At 44.4% G+C, this 20,506-nt stretch overlaps 1 protein-coding gene across 6 annotated transcripts in view; it reads left to right on the top strand.

Annotated features, from left to right (window-relative positions):
• The window catches only part of LOC125457614 (arf-GAP with coiled-coil, ANK repeat and PH domain-containing protein 2-like), a 155,466-nt gene that overhangs the window by 29,152 nt on the left and 105,808 nt on the right, over nt 1–20,506 (top strand). For all 6 annotated transcript variants that reach the window (XR_009446667.1, XM_048542090.2, XM_048542088.2 and 3 more), the window contains exon 3: nt 19,430–19,549. Coding sequence is in view for 5 of the 6 variants with exons in the window: in XM_048542090.2 (XP_048398047.1) it covers nt 19,430–19,549 (120 nt within the window). In the remaining variant the exon portion in view is untranslated. The remainder of the gene's footprint in view (nt 1–19,429; nt 19,550–20,506) is intronic.

Below are 20,506 nucleotides of genomic sequence, written 5' to 3'. Positions count from 1 at the left end.
TGAGAACTGCCGAATCTGAGATAACAAGGTGTAGAGCTGGATGAACACAGCTGGCCAGGCATCATTGGACGAGCAAGAAAGCTGACATTTTGGGTCTGGACCCTTGAGAAATTTTCAAAGATAGACCCAGAATGTCAGCTTTCCTGCTTATCTGATGCTCCCTGGCTCTACACCTTGTTATTTGTTATTACCAAGCTTGTTTCCTGAAGTGGGTTGAATAATTCTGACATGCTGGAAATGTTCTTTTGTGTGTGACTAAAAATCATCAGGTCAAGGATGTACACCACAAATTTGTTAATACTGAAATGACTTTGTTAGTTAGTCTTTGAAAAGTTAGTGAATTTTTCATGTCAGATGTCATGACTTTAAATTGGTATGGTCCAATCAGTGTCATGAAAGCTGAAATTGTTTTCGTTCCTTTCGATTAAAAGTATCTGCCATGTCCTCCTGAGTCAGTCCAACGTTACATTTAAAGTTGCTTGTCTCACCCTCTCAATGCAGTCTTCAAAATATGGAATAGGTATGAACCAGTTTTGGCAACTGCATTGACTTTGAGATAGTCCAGACAAAATCATCAGTTCCAAAACTAGATGGCGCCTATTTTAATATGATGAGGTCTAGTTACTACAACTCCCATCAATTGTATTGTCTTTGGAAGTGGACTCAAACAATTCTTGAGCCTCACCCTCTAATTTTGGGACAAGCCGATAAGGATGTTGCTTAATTGGAACAGCATTTCCCACATCTACGTGCGTAAATAGATTAGTACTTCCCAGCATATTCCCACATATCTCCCTGTGTGATTGTAATAACAGTTGTTTTTGCTCTGGAAGGTAACTGAATATTTTATTCCAATTTTTGAGGACTTGTCAAATTTGAATTGTACATTCTTCATTAAATCATCTGAACTTGGTTTGTACCTTTCGTGCTGTAACCAGTAACATTCTCCTTTTGCTTTCCTTCCCTATCAAAATATCTTTTTGAGCATATTGACATAACACATTGAAAGAAATCTCAATCTGGCATTCTTATTTAGTAATTCACCTTACTCATTTTCCTTTTTTTTGATTTTGATAAGGCCCACTAAACCTTGCTTTTAATGTTTCACATACCCCTGGAAGCAACACTAGAACTTTATCTCCACTAGCAAAAGTACAAAGCTTTGATTGCTTGTCTGCTTCTTGTTTCACCACATGCTCTGCTACTCTTAAAGACTGTCTAACCAGCTCCCCTGCTCTATTTAATTGTTTACCTAAAATTTTACACTTAGTCCAAATATGTGATCTCTGAACTCTGACTCCTCAGTTTCCCTTAACTGCAAGTGGTTCTGTCACTTCATGCCCAAAAGCTAATTCAAATTGACTGAATTTGGTGGATTTATTAGGTGCATCTCTCACTTGCCAAAAGTACAAATGGAATTCTGTTATCCAAATGCTCTGGACGGTCTTGACTATAAGCCCTCAATGTGGTCTTGAAGTTTGCCACCATTCTAATGTTCCTTGTGATTCTGGATGGTATGCAGTAGATTTGAATTGTTTTATTTCTCAGCCAGTCATAATTTCTGTCTTGGATCAGTGTATTCTGGTGGTTCTCTCTTTTGATTTGATTAAATGTAGCGTAGAGAAGAGTCGACCAACAGCAATTTCTTTAGGTCTGAATGTTTATTAAGTAAATTTTTAAAAAATGAAAATGGAAGGAACATCTGTTGAGTAATAATTGCAGATGAAAAAGGAAAACCAGACAATAAGCTTTCTGCCCATCGCGGATCAATGGCTTGTTTGGAGGCTCAGATGGTTCCTGGCACTGCTTGCGATCCCGATCGCAGGTCAAGTCTGACTTGGAATGGAACTCTGTCGTACAGTTTAAGAGCCATGAGTACAGAAAAGCATGTTGATTGTGCTGTCTTTGGCATGTATAGGAATGTACATGACTCATTAAAGGTCACGCAGCTGTTGAATATCATCAACAATTTTAGCCCTTCAGCCAATTCAATACAATCCACCCCTGACATTTGACTGCACATGTTACAATTGCAGATGCAAATCAGTGACAGCTACATGAGAGCATATAATGTGTATGTAACCTACGCTAGAAGATTTAAAACTCCAATGAAAATAACTGTCATCGACATGAATAATATAACAATGTGATGTATCATCAGATTAATGACCACAGTGGCCTTTTGGGGACCAGTCCTTTAAATATATCCCACCCCTGGTGTACAGTCAAGGCTGTGCTGGAACTGGCAAGTTGTGCCATGTGCTTGTCTGCCTCCGATGGAGTCCTCTTAATTTTGAGCCCACAGGGTTAGCATTTTCATGCTTGTGCTAATAGCAGTAATATCCTTAATTACAGTCACCGTGCAACCACATCACATACACACAACTTGATCTGTTCTGACTCCTGTCCTGGGATCAAGGATCCCATTCCTGCTGAGGGCCCTTAAAACTTTTAAATGGGAGAGAGGAAGAAGAGAGTGCCAGTCTAGCTGCTCTGGTGTTTGGATCTTTCTGTGCGCTTAAGATTAATTGCTGCTGCCACTGGATATGTGACTAGGGTCGCATGTCTAATTATACTACCACTTGAGGTAATGTCGTCTCATCTCCATGTTGTCATGGACTACTCTAAAAGCATTTCTATCGTCTGTGTAGATGTTAACTCTGTCCTTTTTCCTAGCAGGAGGGCAGCAATAAGTGCTTTCAGCTTGGCTGCGTAGATGGAGTGACATCCTTCTATCCTCTCTCCTGCCAAACATTCCCCTTTCAAGTTAACCACCATGCCCTAGCCTAACCGCTCGTGTACTCCACGCCCCCATCTATAAACTCTCCTCCCAGAGTCCATGTTTGTTCTTTTCTGTGACATTTTGCCATAGTAGCCAATCACACTACTAATTTTGATTGTCCTACATTTTATTTACATCATTTTTCACCAATACTCCTTTGTTTTAAAATCAGGTTTTTTCTATGGATTTTGTGTCGGTGACTTATTGTCTAAAGTGTGTTTTTGTGCTCTTCAAGGCCACTGATCCTTTTGTTAAGCAGGTGTACGTGGCTGAGAGCTGTTCTTCAATGCATGTTCTTGTACCATCCAATGTTTGTTACCTCTGAGGTAACATTCACTTTTGCACAATTATTTCGGTGCCCCTAGACTGTCGTGCATTCTTGACTCTCTCATGACCTGATCAGATGACCTGAGGTTTTACTTATCTCTCCATGTATGGTTCTAATGCCTCGGGTAGTGGCTTGATCACCAAGTCAAGATTAAAGAGAAAGACAAGGACACAAACATCACCAAGAGAAAGCTGTCGGTTTGGTGCTGTCATTTAAACTTGCTTTTCACCAAAATACATTCTAACCTCAATTGCCATTTCAACCCATTATTCTAAAATTTTTGATCTTCTGTCAGCCTCCATCCCTAATTACTTTGTCTTTTATTCAATTTTGCAACTTAACTATTTCCACCATATTTAATTCGAGAGTTCTGTAGAGATTTGTTGTCCATGGAACATTAATCTTGTAATATTTTAAAACTGAAGTCAGACATTTCAGTTTGATTCAGGCAAAACATACTTAGTTCTTTTTCCTAAGATGAACAACATTTTAAAAAAAAATTTGTTGATAACTCATTCTAGATCTTTGCTATATCTCTAAATTTGTCCAGGCTCGACATTCAGTTTACTCTGTCACTAACCACTTCCGTGGATTGAAACCGCTTAAACTGTGTGCATTCATTTTATCATCTCCCAGAATCCTTTTTAAAATTTTCAGAATAACTATATTTTGTTTAAATGTGTTTAGAATACCGGGGTATGTGAGTCTTAATATTGGTTTTGTTATGATGTGCTTAAGTGTACTCAGGCTCAGTGGTTTTGAGATTCCTGAACTCACTAAAATTAGTGTTTCCACAATACTTCCCCAACACTGAAATATGTTGTTGATGAATGGCCTGATGGGCTGAGGATGCATCTTCCATCACTGTTGCAACATTGAAATTCAGCAAATGGGTTTAGCGTTCAGTGTCCTCAAACCCCTCATTTTCTTAAAAAACCCAGCTCCATCCATTCCACGTCCAGCAGAATGGGTTAATTAGCATTAATCTACAATGAATTTGAACTGCTGAATGTAATTCATCTGTCTTTTCTACTTGAAGGAAGGAAAAGCTCATCCCTTGGTTAAGTTTGTCTTTCCTAACTAAACTCCTTGTACGCAGCATGTTGCATTTTCAACATTCCAATGAGTCAGTCTAGTCTTCCTGAATTAAAGTTTCACTTGTGTTAAAACAGTATTTGGAAGTTCACTCTGGCCAGAAAATGAAATTCAGTATGTGGTTAAACTGAGAAGTACCATGTCTAAACACAACATAGAGCCAATTCCAAAAGGTGAATTTTTACCACGTTTTAGAAACCAAATTTTTGAAACAACATTTTTGCAGATTTTTGCTCTACACAAACAGAGGTTCTTAAGACATGACAGTAACCATACATGTCCCACCCTGATACAGGCACACAAAGCTCTTTCAAATCGCCATATATTCCCAAAATGCAAACTGCCAACGCCCTGGGAGTTATCATTAACCAGACTGGGCTCCCCACATAAACACTGGCTACAAGAGCAAGTTAGAAGCCAGGAATAATGTAGTGAGTAACTCATTCCCTAACTCCTAAAAGTTTGTCCATCATCTACAAGGCACCAGCCAGGAGTGTGATGGAATACTTCCCACTTGCCTGGATAGGTGCAGCCCCAGCATCATGTAGGAAGCTTGCCACCATCCAGGACAAAGCAGCCTGCTTGATTGGCACTACATCCACAAGCATCTCCTACCTCCACTGCTCAATAGTAGCAGTGTGTACTAACTACAAGTTGCACTATGGACATTCACCAAAGATCCTTAGGCAACCCATGACCACTTCCATCTAGAAGGACAAGAGCAGCAGATATATGGGAACATGACTTTCAAGTTCCCTTCCAAGGCACTCTCCTGACTTGGAAATATACCACTGTTCCCTCACTATTGCTGGGCCAAAATCATGGGATTTCCTCCCTCTTGGCATTGTAGGTCATCCCACAGAAGCTGGACTGCAGCAGTTCAAGAAGGCAGCTCACCACACCTTCTCGAAGGCAACTAGGGGTGGGCAATAAATGGTAGCCAGCCTACAACACCCGCATCTCATGACCCACAGATGAATTTTATAAAAAAGCTTCAAAGTTTCCCAGATCTCGAGTTCCAGACAACGAAAACATATATAAATTGTACAAGGCAGCATTTGGAAAATCAACAAAGGTGCGTTAAAGCCAGACTGAAAAACGTCTTCTCCAAGGTTCAGTGCACTTACAAGCCCAGAGACCTGGCCTCTAGTTCTCTTTTTTTCAGATGTAACCAGTCCCCCATCCTTTTGAGGGTCCTAATTGTGCTAATAATAGCAACAGACCCGAATCCAGAGTCTGCTGCATTCCACCATGGAATGTGGAAGGTCTCCAGTGCGCTAAGTTGCTTTTCCATTCTCTTTCTCATTTTTCCAGAATCCCATCCTTATCGCCAAAAATGTCTTTGATCACAGTATATCCAAGCAATCCTTTTTGGATTTGGTTCAGTGGACTTAAGAGAAGACTTGAAACCAGCAATTTGTTTAGGTAGGAACATTTTATCGAGTAAATAAAAAGAAAGGAACAGCCATTGAGTAATAATAACAGATGAGAAAGGAAGGCGGGGGGGAAAGAAACTTAGCCTCCCTCCCGCCTGATGGGGTCCCATCAATTGACAGTTGGTTTCTAGGCTTAGTCTGTTCCTTGCACCGTTTATGATCCCAGTCCAACGTGAAGTCCAACAGCCTGGAATGAAACCCTCTCTCCTATAGTTTAATGAGTCATAAGTACAGATAAACTGGCTGCTTGCAAGTACAGAAAAACATGTTGACTGTGCTGACTTTGGCACGTGCAGGAATGTTCATAGGACTCATGCAGCTGTTGCATATCATCAATTTTAGCCATTCAGCTGAGCCGATACAAATTCCTTCAATGCCTTTGTAAATTTTGACCCTTTGTATTTCTGTGGGTAGTCCATATCTAGTAAAAGAAACAAAAATAGAATAACTCTCTTCTACAGTCCTTCAGCCATGTCACTGCATAAAGGAATAGCCTTTTGGAAATCTAGTAGACATATCCATTATGGTCAACAAATACTGATTCCCGAGATAATGGGAACTGCAGATGCTGGAGAATTCCAAGATAATAAAATGTGAGGCTGGATGAACACAGCAGGCCAAGCAGCATCTCAGGAGCACAAAAGCTGACGTTTCGGGCCTAGACCCTTCATCGGAGAGGGGGATGGGGAGAGGGAACTGGAATAAATAGGGAGAGAGGGGGAGGCGGACCGAAGATGGAGAGTAAAGAAGATAGGTGGAGAGAGTATAGGTAGGGAGGGGATAGGTCAGTCCAGGGAAGACGGACAGGTCAAGGAGGTGGGATGAGGTTAGTAGGTCGATGGGGGTGTGGCTTGGGGTGGGAGGAAGGGATGGGTGAGAGGAAGAACCGGTTAGGGAGGCAGAGACAGGTTGGACTGGTTTTAGGATGCAGTGGGTGGGGGGGAAGAGCTGGGCTGGTTGTGTGGTGCAGCGGGGGGAGGGGACGAACTGGGCTGGTTTAGGGGTGCAGTAGGGGAAGAAGAGATTTTGAAACTACTGAAGTCCACATTGATACCATTAGGCTGCAGGGTTCCCAGGCGGAATATGAGTTGCTGTTCCTGCCACCTTTGGGTGGCTTCATTGTGGCAGTGCAGGAGGCCCATGATGGACATGTCATCTAGAGAATGGGAGGGGGAGTGGAAATGGTTTGCGACTGGGAGGCGCAGTTGTTTGTTGCAAACTGAGCAGAGGTGTTCTGCAAAGCGGTCTCCAAGCCTCTGCTTGGTTTCCCCAATGTAGAGGAAGACACACCGGGTACAGTGGATGCAGTCCCCCTCCACCGACACTCTCATCCGCCTAGCTGAACTCGTCCTCACCCTCAACAACTTCTCTTTTGACTCCTCCCACTTCCTACAGACTAAGCGGGTGGCCATGGGCACCCGCATGGGCCCCAGCTATGCCTGCCTCTTTGTAGGTTACGTGGAACAGTCCCTCTTCTGCACCTACACAGGCCCCAAACCCCACCTCTTTCTCCGGTACATTGATGACTGTATTGGCGCCGCCTCTTGCTCCCCAGAGGAACTCGAACAGTTCATCCACTTCACCAACACCTTCCACCCCAACCTTCAGTTCACCTGGGCCATCTCCAGCACATCCCTCAACTTCTTGGACCTCTCAGTCTCCATCTCAGGCAACCAGCTTGTAACTGATGTCCATTTCAAGCCCACCGACTCCCACAGCTACCTAGAATACACCTCCTCCCACCCACCCTCCTGCAAAAATTCCATTCCCTATTCCCAATTCCTCCGCCTCCGCCACATCTGCTCCCACGATAAGACATCGCACTCCCGCACATCCCAGATGTCCAAGTTCTTCAAGGGCCGCAACTTTCCCCCCACAGTGATCGAGAACGCCCTTGACCGTGTCTCCCGTATTTCCCGCAACACATCCCTCACACCCCGCCCCCGCCACAACCGCCCTAAGAGGATCCCACTCGTTCTCTCACACCACCCTACCAACCTCCGGATACAACGCATCATCCTCCGACACTTGCGCCATTTACAATCCGACCCCACCACCCAAGACATTTTTCCATCCCCACCCCTGTCTGCTTTCCAGAGAGACCACTCTTTCCGTGACTCCCTTGTTCGCTCCACACTGCCCTCCAACCCCACCACACCCGGCACCTTCCCCTGCAACCGCAGGAAATGCTACACTTGCCCCCACACCTCCTCCCTCACCCCTATCCCAGGCCCCAAGATGACATTCCACATTAAGCAGAGGTTCACCTGCCCATTTGCCAATGTGGTATACTGCATCCACTGTACCCGGTGTGGCCTCCTCTACATTGGGGAAACGAAGCGGAGGCTTGGAGACCGCTTTGCAGAACACCTCCGCTCAGTTCGCAACAAACAACTGCACCTCCCAGTCGCCAACCATTTCCATTCCCCCTCCCATTCTCTAGATGACATGTCCATCATGGGCCTCCTGCAGTGCCACAATGATGCCACCCGAAGGTGGCAGGAACAGCAACTCATATTCCGCCTGGGAACCCTGCAGCCTAATGGTATCAATGTGGACTTCAGTAGTTTCAAAATCTCCCCTTCCCCTACTGCATCCCTAAACCAGCCCAGTTCGTCCCCTCCCCCCGCTGCACCACACAACCAGCCCAGCTCTATCCTCCTACCCCCCCCCCCCCCCCCCCCGACCCACTGCATCCCAAAACCAGTCCAACCTGTCTCTGCCTCCCTAACCGGTTCTTCCTCTCACCCATCCCTTCTTCCCACCCCAAGCCGCACCCCCATCTACCTACTAACCTCATCCCACCTCCTTGACCTGTCCGTTTTCCCTGGACTGACCTATCCCCTCCCTACCTCCCCACCTATACTCTCTCCACCTATCTTCTTTACTCTCCATCTTCGGTCCGCCTCCCCCCCTCTCCCTATTTATTCCAGTTCCCTCTCCCCATCCCCCTCTCTGCTGAAGGTTCTAGGCCCGAAACGTCAGCTTTTGTGCTCCTGAGATGCTGCTTGGCCTGCTGTGTTCATCCAGCCTCTCATTTTATTATCTTGAAATACTGATTCCCACTTTGTTTCCAGCAGGGGTCCGATACAATCAAATAACCCCCCATAAATGGTTCCTCAAATATGGGCATGGGTGTTAAGAGTGCTGGTTTTCTCACTGCCTGAGGTTTTCAAATTATCTGACAGATATGACATGTCTGGCAACATTCAACCACCATTTATGCAGTGAAAGCCAAAAAAAAAGCGTTTTTGGATTTTGGCTTGTTTTTCCTTACTCCCGAAAGACTTACTGGTAATTCGTGGGCTACATGCAACACCTCTCTTCCATAACCCACTGGTAATACAATTCGAATTTCTCATTCAACTGATTATGTAATGCTCTCTAGTCTGTTTCCTAATCAAGATTTCATTTTTAATATACACTCGGATTCTTCTTCTGTGTAGGCTTTGTGATAAATTTCTTTTAGTTTTCTCTCTTTCTGTTGTAATTCAGTTAATTTCTCTGAACTAAAAATATTCATTTTCTCTTCCACCCAGTCTTGTTGTTTTCTCAGCCATCTGATCGAACATTGTCTCTGACAACTGAACTTTGATCTCCCTATCTATTTTGATTTCTCGTCCTGTGTCAACCTTGACCGTAAGACATAGGAGTGGAGCTAAGACCATTTGGCCCATCAAGTCCACTCCACCGTTTAAATCATGGCTGATGGGCATTTCAACTCCACTTCCCTGCACTCTCCCCGTAGCCCTTGATTCCTTCTGAGATCAAGAATTTGTCGATCTCTGCCTTGAAGGCATCCAACGTCCCGGCCTCCACTGCACTCTGTGGCAATGAATCCCACAAGCCCACCACACTCTGGCTGAAGAAATGTCGTCTTTATTCAGTTTTAAATTTACCCCTCTAATTTTAAGGCTCTGCCCACGGGTCCTATCCACCCCCCCGCCGGCCAACAGAAACAACTTCCTTCTAAACCATACGTTATCTTGTAAGTTTCTATTAGATCTCCCCTCAACCTTCTAAACTCTAATGAGTACAATCCCAGGATCCTTAGCTGTTCAGCATACGCTAAACCTACCATTCCAGGGACCATCCGTGTGAATCTCCGCTGGAAACGCTCCAGGGCTAGTAAGTCCTTCCTGAGGTGTGGGGCCCAAAATTGGACACAGTATTCTAAATGGGGCCTAACTAGAGCTTTATAAAGCCTCAGAAGCACATTGCTGCTTTTTTATTCCAACCTTCTTGAGATAAATGACAACATTACATTCGCTTTCTTAATCACGGACTCTACCTGCAAGTTAACCTTTAGAGAATCCTGGACCAACACTCCCAGGTCCCTTTGTACTTCTGCTTTACGAATTTTCTCACCAATTAGAAAATAGTCCATGCCTGTATTCTTTTTTCCAAAGTGCAAAACCTCACATTTACGCACATTGAATTTCATCAACCATTTCCTGGACCACTCTCCTAAACTGTCTAAATTTTTCTGCAGCTTCCCCACCTCCTCAGGAATACCTGCCTGTCCACCTAACTTCGTGTCATCGGCAAACTTCGCCAGAATGCCCCGGTCCCTTCATCCAGATCATTAATGTACAAGGTGAACAGCTACGGCCCCAACACTGAACCCAGTGGGACACCACTTATCACTGGTTGCCATTCTGAAAAAGAGCCTTTTATCCCAACTCTGTGCCTTCTGTCAGACCGCCAATCCTTAGTCCAAGCCAGGAGCTCACTTCGAACACCATGGGCCTGACCTTGCTCAGCAGCTTCCCGTGAGGCACCGTATCGAAGGCCTTTTGGAAGTCTAGATAGATCACATCTACTGGGTTTCCCTGGTCTAACCTACTTGTTACCTCTTCAAAGAATTCTAACAGGTTTGTCAGGCACGATCTCCCCTTACTAAATCCATGCTGACTTGTTCTAATCTGACCGTGCACTTCCAGGAATTTAGAAATCTCATCCTTGACAATGGATTCAAGAATTTTACCAACTCCTGAGGTTAGGCTAATTGGCCTATAATCTTCCATCTTTTGCCTTGATCCTTTCTTAAGGGGTTACAACAGTAATTTTCCAAACATCTGGGACATTCCCTGACTCCGGTGACCTTTGAAAGATCACAACCGAAGCCTCTGCTAATTCCTCAGCCACCTCCCTCAGAACAGGATGTAGCCCATCGGGTCCAGGAGATTTATCAATTTTTAGACCTTTTAGCTTTTCTAGCACCTTCTCTTTTGTAATGCCTACCATACTCAACTCTGCCCCCTGACTCTCCCTAATTGTTGGCATACTACTTATGTCTTCCACTGTGAAGACTGACGCAAAGTATTTATTGAGTTCTTCAGCTATTTCCTTATCTCCCATCACTAGCCTTCCAGCATCAATTTGGAGCGGCCCAGTATCTACTTTTGCCTCTAATTTGTTTCTTATGTATTGAAAGAAGCTTTTAGTATCATTTCTAATATTACTAGCTAGCCTACCTTCATATTTCATCCTCTCCTTCCTTATTGCTCTCTTTGTTATCCTCTGTTTGTTTATTTTTGTCGCCTTCCCAATCTTCTGATTTCCCAGTGCTCTTGGCCACTTTATAGGCTGTCTTTTTCTTTGATATATTTCCTGACTTTCTTTGTCAGCCATGGCTGTCTAATCCCACCCCAGATAATCTATCTTTTCTTTGGGGTGAACCTCTGTATTGTGTCCTCAATGACCCCCATAAACTCCAGCCATTGTTGCTCTACTGTCTTCCCTACTAGACACTGCTTCCAGTCGATTTTCGTCAATTCCTCGCTCATGCCCCTGTAATTACCTTTATTTAACTTTACTTATTTAACACCATTACATCCGGTTTTGCCTTCTCTCTTTCAAACTGCAGACTGAACTCTACTGTAGTATGATCGCTGCCTCCTAAGTGTCCCCTTACTTTAAGATCTTTTATAAAGTCAGGCTCATTTCATACCACTAAGTCCAGAATAGCTTGCTCCCTTGTGGGCTTTATCACAAGCTGTTCCAAAAAGCCATCCTGCAAACATTCCATGAATTCCCTTTCTTTGGATCCACCGACAACACGTATTCACCCAATCCACCTGCATGTTGAAGTCCCCCATGATCACCGTGTCCTTGCCTTTCTGACATGCCCTATCTATTTCTTGGTGCATCTTGCGCCCCTGGTCGCTCCCCCCCCCCCCCCCCCAAAACTCAGAAGTTTAAAGTCCTACTGACCACCCTATTTATCCTTTTCGCTAGAACACTGGTTCCAGATTGGTTCAAGTGGAGACCGTCCCAATGGTACAGATTCCCCCCCCCGCTGCCGGGTCCAAAACTGATGCCAATGCCCCATGAAATGGAATCCCTCTTTCCCACAGCAGTCCCTTAGCCACGTGTTTACTTCCCTAACTTTCTTTTCCCTATGCCAATTAGCATGTGGCTCGGGCATTAATCCGGAGATTATGACCCTTGAGGACCTGTACTTCAATTTCTTTCCTAGTGCTTCATAATCCCTGAACAGGTCCTCTACCCTAGCTTTGCCGATGTTGTTAGTCCCAACGTGGACCACAACAACTGGGTCCTCCCCCTCCCACTCCAACATCCTTTCAAGCCGGTCGGAGATGTCCTGCACCCTGGCACCGGGCAGGCAACACACCATGCAGGACTCCTGATCCGGCTTGCATAGGATACTATCTGTCCCCCTAATTATAGAATCCCCTATAACAACTACCTGTCTTTTTGCTCTCCCCTCTTGAATGGCCTTCTGCACCACGGTGCCGTGGTCAGCTGGCTCACCCTGTCCACAGTCCTTTTCCTCATCCGTACAGGGAGCAAGAATCTCATACCTGTTGGTCAAGGTCAAGGGCTGAGGCTCCTGCACCCCTGAACTCTGAATCCCCCTACCTGCCTCACTTACAGTCACACCTTGTCCCTGAGCACTTTCTGAATTTGAGTTATTTAATCTACCGGGTGTGACTGCCTCCTGAAACAGTGTCCGGGTAACTCTCCACATCTCGGATGTGCCGCAGAATTTGAAGCTCAGATTCTAGATCATTTACTCTGATCCGGAGTTCTTCCAGCAACCAACACTTGCTGCAGATGTGGTCGCTGCCGTTCACAATGGGATCAGCCAGCTCCCAAATCATACAGCTGCAGCACATCACCTGTCTAGCCATTACTACTTTTTTACAATTTATGTATTAGATGCTTTCTAGTACTTCTCTGCTACACTTTTTCAACTAAGCAATTAAACTTTTAATCAATTACACAACACGCAAGGCTTGCCTTAACAACACATGAGAGTCCTTCTCGGTTAGAGCTCCCGCTCTTTCTGCTGCTGGAACAGGAATAGAGGACTCTGCCGGCAAAGGTAGGTATTTTCTAGTCTTTAAAGCAGAGACTCACCCACCTGTAGGCCTCTGATCGACACTCCTGCTCTTCCTGCTGCGAGTCTGTGGACTTTTAATTAGGTTAGAGGAGGAGGGAGGGAGGGAGACCCTACTGTGTAGGACCTGGGGCTTCGAAGTAAGTGCTTAAATAACAATCGCTTACCTTCCCAACTGCCTCTCTGCTCCAACTTTGCTTCCGCCCGGCTCCCGCTGCTTTCTGCTGAAGAAAGGCTTTGTCTCTTTGTTATCAAACAGTGAGGAAAATTCCAAGTAAATATTTTCAGTAACACCTCAGTTGCCTAATTCTTCTCTGGCTTTTCATCCATAGTAGGCATCACTCCCACCTGTGATCTACCTTATATCATTTATACCAAGGATGCATTGTAATACTGGAATCAAAGGTTTCTTGAGTTCTTCTACCACCGCTTCTCTACTTTGCACTGGACTCTCCAACATCACTTGATGTAATGAAACACTTTTTGTCTCCCCATGAATTCCACGTTACCACTTTTATCCTCCTCAGAATACTCCTGAATTACCTATCTCTTTCACCATCTGAGATTGACATGCACCTGTATATTAATATTTAACTTCTTTACCCCATCTATCTTGCCAGTGCTTTTTCTAAACTGCCAATACTGCAACTTCATGTGGTGTACTTTTATTGCAGTGAAAACACCTGACCTTTTTTACTTGCCTTTCCCTCTCATGGCTTTCCTTTCAAATTCTGTGGTAAGCCATCTTTATCTTTTGATATCTCCTCTTGCCTTACCGCCTGAAGATTTCTCTCCCCACCTCCCCCCACAATTTCTATCCCTCACAGATTAAAGTTGGTCTTGGAAGCCAAACTTTGATTATGAATTAGTTCATAAATCATCAACCATTTCTGCTGCTAATCTTGCAATTTTAACTCTGCTTTTCCATGTGAGTTCTCACTAATTTCATTCTTGTAGTTTTGGACCCCTCCAAAATAATTGTTTGAGTTGTTTGCTTGTTTGAGATAACAAGGTGTAGAGCTGGATGAACACAACAGGCGAAGCAGCATCAGAGGAGCACAAAATCTGACATTTCCGGCCTAGACCTTGCTTTTCCAGTGCCCTTATCGACCTATCAGAATTACGTTGTTTGTTTGATCCTTTCAAACTCAATTTAGATTTAACTAGGTTTTCTATGTGAAACATTGTCTATCAGCTTCTGGCACTAGTTCATTTGCTTTTAAGATGTCTTTACTCTTATTCCATAGAATCCTCCTCTGATAGTGATGTGAATCTCACTAGCTATACCAATCAATAATACCCACATGATCACTGACCATTTTATTTGTTTAGCCACTTCCTCAAATGAAATGCAAAAGGCATCTGCATCCTTCCCATCGAACCTAGGCAATGCTTGACATAATTAACAGATCCTCACAGCCTTTGGTACTAATGGGTTTGTTTCTCATCACTATGCTCCAAACCTAAACCTGCCTTCTACCTTTGCCTCTACCCTTTTTAAACCAACTCTCCTCTCTAATTGCCAACTTCCAAAGTTTTTAAATTATTTTTTTCTTCTGCTAGGGTTATTCTTTTTTTTGCCTCTCATTCAAGCTGCTTAATTTTCCAACTGAATTTTAGTTGTTTCCAAAGATTGTGATGGAATTTCCAGCAATTGTAAACATTTGAACTATTGCTGCAATTACCACCCCCTGGGGTGCAAAAGCAATCCCAGCTCCAGCTGGTCTGCCAATTCCAAAAGCTGTGCCTTTCACGTTTTGTGTAAAAACTCCTGATTTGTGATTTCTCTCTCTCTCTCTCTCTCTCTCTCTCTCTCTCTCTCTCTCTCTCTCTCTCACTCTCTCACTCTCTCACTCTCACACTCTCACACTCTCACACTCTCACACTCTCACACTCTCACACTCTCTCACACACACACACACACACACACACACACACACACACACACACACACACACACACACACACACACACACACACACACATCGACCCCACCTTCTGGCGACTGCCAGTGCGGAGTTTGCACGCTTTCCCTGTGTCTGCGCGGGTTTCTTCCCACAGTCCAAAGATGTGCAGGCTAGGTGGATTGGCCATGCTAAATTGCCCATAGTGTTCAGGAGTGTGTAGATTAGGGTGATGGGTCTGGGTGGGATGCTCTGAGGGTCAGTTTGGACTTGTTGGGCCAAAGGGATTCTATGATCTATAAACTTAGAATAGCTTAACTCTACTGGGGGAAAAACTTAACAGAATAATAAATACACTAACTATTACTAAATAGGTGTTCCAATATAGCAAGATCTCAAACGTACCCCCGAGGCAAAAAAGGCCTGTACTGTGCTGTTATGCTCTATGTTCCCTCCCAATAAAACCTAACACACCGTAAGCCTTCCTAACAGCACTGTCAACCTAGGTGGCAACTTTCCGGGATCTATGTACATGGACACCAAGATCCCTCTGCACATCCACACTACCAAGAATCTTTCCGTTGACCCAGTATTCTGCCTTCCTATTACTCTTCCCAAAGTGAATCACCTCACATTTATCTGCATTGAACTCCATTTGCCACCTTTTCAGCCCAATTCTGCAGTTTATCCAAGTCTCCCTGCAACCTGCAACATTCTTCCACACTGTCCACCACTTCACTGACTTTAGTGTCATCTGCAAATGTAAAAGATAGTACGATGTGGAGCTGGAGGAAAACAGCAGGCCAGGCAGCATCAGAGGAGCAGGAAAGTTGATGTTTTGGGTAGGGCTCCTTCTTCAGAAATGGGGAGGGGGAAGGAAGCTCAGAAATAGAGAAGGGAGGGATGGGGCTGGGGAACGTAGGTGGGATGGTGATAGGGGAGTGCAGTTGGCGAGTGGTGGGCATTGGTCAGTGAAGTGGGAGGGGCGGATAGGTGGGAGAAAAAATGGAAAGGTTATGTCAGATCAAGGAGGTGGGGATGTGATGGAGGGTTAGACATGGTTTGAAGCTGGGGTGGGGAGATTTTAAAACTGGTGAATTCCATGTTTAGGCCGTTGAACTGTAGGCTCCTGAGGCAAAGTATGAGGCGCTGCTCCTCCAGTTTGCGGATGATGTTGTCGTGACACTGGAGGAGGCTCAGGATGGGACATGTCGCCCAGGCAGTGGGAAGGGGAGTTAAAATGGTTCGCAACCAGAAGGTAGTGGTGTTTGTTGTGGACAGAGTGCAGATGCTGTACAAAACGGCCTCCAAGCCTCTGCTGGGTCTCACCGATGTAGAGTAAGCGACATTGGGAGCAGCAGATGCAGTGGACCAAGTTGATGGATGTGCAGGTGAACCCCTGTCTAATGTGGAAGGTTTATTTTGAGCCTTGAATGGAGATGAGGAGGGAGGTGTAGGGACAAGTGTAGCACTTCCTGTGGTTGCGGGAAAGGTGCCGATGGGAGTGGAGTTAGTGAGGAGTGTGGAGCAGATGAAGGAGCGCGGAGAGAGTGGTCCATATGAAAGGCAGATAGGTAGATGGGGAGAGAAATATTTCTTTGATTGTGGGGTTGGCTTGTAGGTGGCGGAGAATGATACATTGGATGTGGAGATTGGTGGGGTGATATAAGGACAAGGGGGATTCTGTTTTTGTTTTTGTTGGGGGAGGGGATGTGAGGGCAAAAATGTGGGAAACACAATAGATGCGTTTGAGGTAACAAGGTATCGAGCTGGATGACCATAGCAGGCCAAGCAGCATCAGATGCTGCTTGCTTTGCTGTGCTCATCCAGCTCTACACCTTGTTATCTCAGATTCTCCAGCATCTGCAGGTCCTGCTATCTCAGATGCGTTTGAGGGCATTTTTGATTACTGGATGGGGCATGTTGTGTCCTTGAAGTAGGAGGACATCTGGGCTGCGCGAGAGAGGAACAACCCATCTTGGAACAGATGTGGCAAAGGAATTGGGAGTAGGGGATCACATTCTTGCAGGATGGTGGGTGAGAGGTGGTGTAGTCTAGGTAGCTGTGGGAGTCGGTGGGCTTGAAATAGATGTCGGCTTCAAGGCAATCATCAGAGATAAGAGACAGGAACAGAAGCAAAGTAGCTGGAAAAGCTCGGCAGGCCTGGCAGCATCTGAAGAAAAAAATCAGAGTTAACGTTTCTGGTCCAATTTTGTCACTGGACCTGAAACGTTAACTGATTTTTTTTTTCTTCATAGATGTTGCCAGACCTGTTGACCATTTCCAGCAACTGATTTACAACATCCACAGTTCTTTCTTTTTTATGGAAACAGAGGTCTGGGAGAATTTGAGGTTGGGGTGAAAGGTGTTAGTAAAGTTGATGAACTGTTCAAGCTTTTTGTGGGAGCACGAGGAAGTGCCAGTACAGTCATCGATGTAGTAGCGGCAGAAGTGGGGGATAGTGCCAGTTTGGCAGCAGAAAAGTGACTGTTCCACGTATCTTGTAGCAAGTGGGAGTAGTTAGAGGAGAAGTTATTAAGGGTAAGGACGAGTTCTGATGAGGGTGTTGGTGCAGGGAGACTGGTTGGGCCTGCGGGAGAGGAAGTCGTGGAGGGCATTTAGGCCATCCATGTGGGTGTAACAAGTGTAGTTCTCATATAATATGACAATCGTGTTTTTGTGCGATCTCACGCTGTAGAAAATTGCCACACTGTACAGTAGAAAATTCATGTTGTACAAACAGTGTCCATTATTCTTCATATATATTAATGAACCACGTATTATAGCAGAAATGCCTGTACTTGTTTGGTTTGTCTCCCTTCTGCGGTTCCACAAGTCGGCAGCCTTGTTGATCTTTAAGGGACCCTATTCTCTCCCTTGTAACTCTCTTGTTTGTCCTTGGTGTATTCGCAGAACCTCTTTGGATTCTCCTTAACCTTATTTGCCAAAGCTATCTCCTGTCCATTTTGCCCTGAAGTTAGTTGCTATCAGATCCAATTACTGCCATCACTTGTTTGCCAGAGATGCTTACTGCTGGAACGTGCCTGGATACAAAGATAACACCAAACCTTTTTGTCTTTCTCACCCCAATCCCCCATCCCACCTTCCCAAGCCCCTGCCTTGCCCCTTCACCTGAAGTTCCAAGGATGAGGAGTTGATGGATTTCTTTTTGCTGTTAAGATTGAGACTAGATTGATCAACTACTACTGCTACTTCTCTCCTTCTCCCCGGCTCACTGAACCAGACCTCCTCTTTTTAAAAAAAAACTCCCACATCCCTCACCCCTGTCTTGAAATTGTATCTCTGTCAAAATTTCCCATCTCCTTTTTGTTCTCTTTTAGAAATCATAGTTTCCAAGAGACCTGCCTGCTATTCTCTTGACCTGACCACCACCAACTTCCTTTCCTTCTCTAAATACCTTGACTGTGTTGTTTCCCAAATTTCATGCAAATCTTTCCTGGACCTCAAAGTTTGAGTCCTTTTTAATCATATTCGTGACCCTGGTGCATTACTGAAACACCTTTTACAGAATGTCACTTGTGATTCTAATGCAGATATGATTAAAGGTAGGTTCTCTGTCCTTCTCCTTCTCAGCCAGTTTGCAGTTTTTGACATAGTTAATCACAGCATCCTCATCCTTCTGACCATCATCCTACAGTTGCCTCTTGGAGCTGTTGTTACCTGGTTCCAGTTTTAAATATTTAATTGTGGCCAGAGATTTGTCATCACTGGTTTTTCTTCCCTTGCTCAGTGGTGGTGTTTTTCACTGTACACTCCCATAACAACAGCGAGCATTACCTCATCAGCACTTTGGCATCTCTGCAGTCTAACTTGTCTGGGAACTTGCTGCTGGTGCCAGCTGATGCTAAAGTATAGCCTCCGGTGCTGAGAGGAGAGGAGAAACAAAAGGTAAAAGAACAGGTGGATTAGAAGAGTTCTGGCAGGAGCATCCTACTCTGTCACCTTCTTACAATACGTCTTCTCACCCTCCCTCCACTTGCCTCTCATCTCTCATCCTCTCCCCTCTCTCTTTTTCATCTCTTTCCCTACCCCATTGAAGGAGGTTTGATGAATTGATTTGAATTGTAGAGGATTGATATTTGAGCAGTAGATAGGAAGTAAAGCTCATGCCAAATTCACATCAGCCGTTATTTTATCGAATAGCAAACAGGCTTGTGAGATCAGCTGTATCTACATCTCCACTGCTGCCAAGTTGTCAGACTGCTTAATAGCTGTCCCTTACTAGATGAGCAGAAATTTCCTCCAATTAAATATTGGAAGTATATATTGGTGCCTGTTCTGAACTGTTTCTTGTTTACTTATTACGTTCCTCTCTCTTGAAACAGTCTGAGATTGAGCCAGTCTATTCACAAGCTTGCTTTTACTTTTCCTCTTAGTTCCACACAACTTTTGTTATCTCGAGACTTGAATATTCTTGTAGTTCTGATTCTTCTCCTGCATTGTATCCTGTTAATATTTAAGGTAATCTCTAAAACTTCATTTTTTTTTCTGTCTTAGGTAGTGAAGCTGTGTGCTGGAATGATAGATGCTGGAAAGAACTTTTGTAACGCTAACAAGCAGTTTGTAAATGGAATTCGTGAGCTTGCCCATCAGTCCGCCAAGGATGAAGTTGTTGAGGTAAGACCCTGCTCTGAATAAATTTATATGAGATTAGTAGCTGAGTTTCTTTTGAAAATTAGTTACAGGCTGATTGTTCAGTGACTTAGGAGTTTGCAGAAGTATATAGATAATAAATGGAAAAGAACCTGGCAGATAGAACATAACATGGGAAAATATGAAGTGATTCACTTTGGCAGGCAGCATGAAAGCGCAGAATATCACTTAAAAGTGAGCAAATATGGAATTCCAAGTGCAGAGGTATTTAGGTGTTGTGGTTCCTGAGTCTCAAACCTTTAGTGTTCAAGTAAAGCCAACATTAAGAAGACTAATGAGATGTTATCCTTTGAGATGAACTGAGAATAAAAGCAAGGATGCAATGCCTTAGTTTTACAGGACTTGCTGAGACTGAATGTTGAATGCTGTGTGCAGTTTTAGTCTCCTTATTTATGGAAGGCTGTAATTGTGTTATCATAAGTTTTGTTGGGAGTAGATTGTGCAATTCGAAACACAACAGCCATGATCTTATTGAATGGCAGAGCAGGCGCAAAGGGTTGAATTGCCTATTTCTGCTACTATTTTGTATGTTTGTATTTAAACTTAACTGCAAGATGGAAGCGGAGTAGGGCTTCTGAGCCGAGCTCATCTGCTCTGACTACTTTTCTTTTTTCCTATCTTTGATTTTATTAACTTACCTCCTTGAGCTCGATGGCATCAGTGGTGGACCTTGAGTGGGTCCAGTGTGGACTTCAAGTGAACCCTTCCTTACTTTCCACAGTTTTCCTTACTTTTGGGGTGACACAGGACTTGGCATCCGAATTGGTGGATGCTACATTAGTGGAGGTGAAATCGGCAAGGTAGGCCCAGAGGTGAAAGATGGTGCCTGAGGATTGGCGCCATCATTGTTGGGTCTGATGATGAAGCAGTGACAGATGGGCATGACATTGAGGTGGTCCCAGCCCTGTTTGCAGCAATGAA

This window comes from Stegostoma tigrinum, chromosome 14 (assembly GCF_030684315.1).
Source record: "Stegostoma tigrinum isolate sSteTig4 chromosome 14, sSteTig4.hap1, whole genome shotgun sequence".
In the NCBI taxonomy this organism is placed as follows: Eukaryota; Metazoa; Chordata; class Chondrichthyes; order Orectolobiformes; family Stegostomatidae; genus Stegostoma; species Stegostoma tigrinum.
The sequence above is the reverse complement of the archived record's forward strand: the minus strand, read 5'-3'. Positions and strand labels throughout refer to the sequence as shown.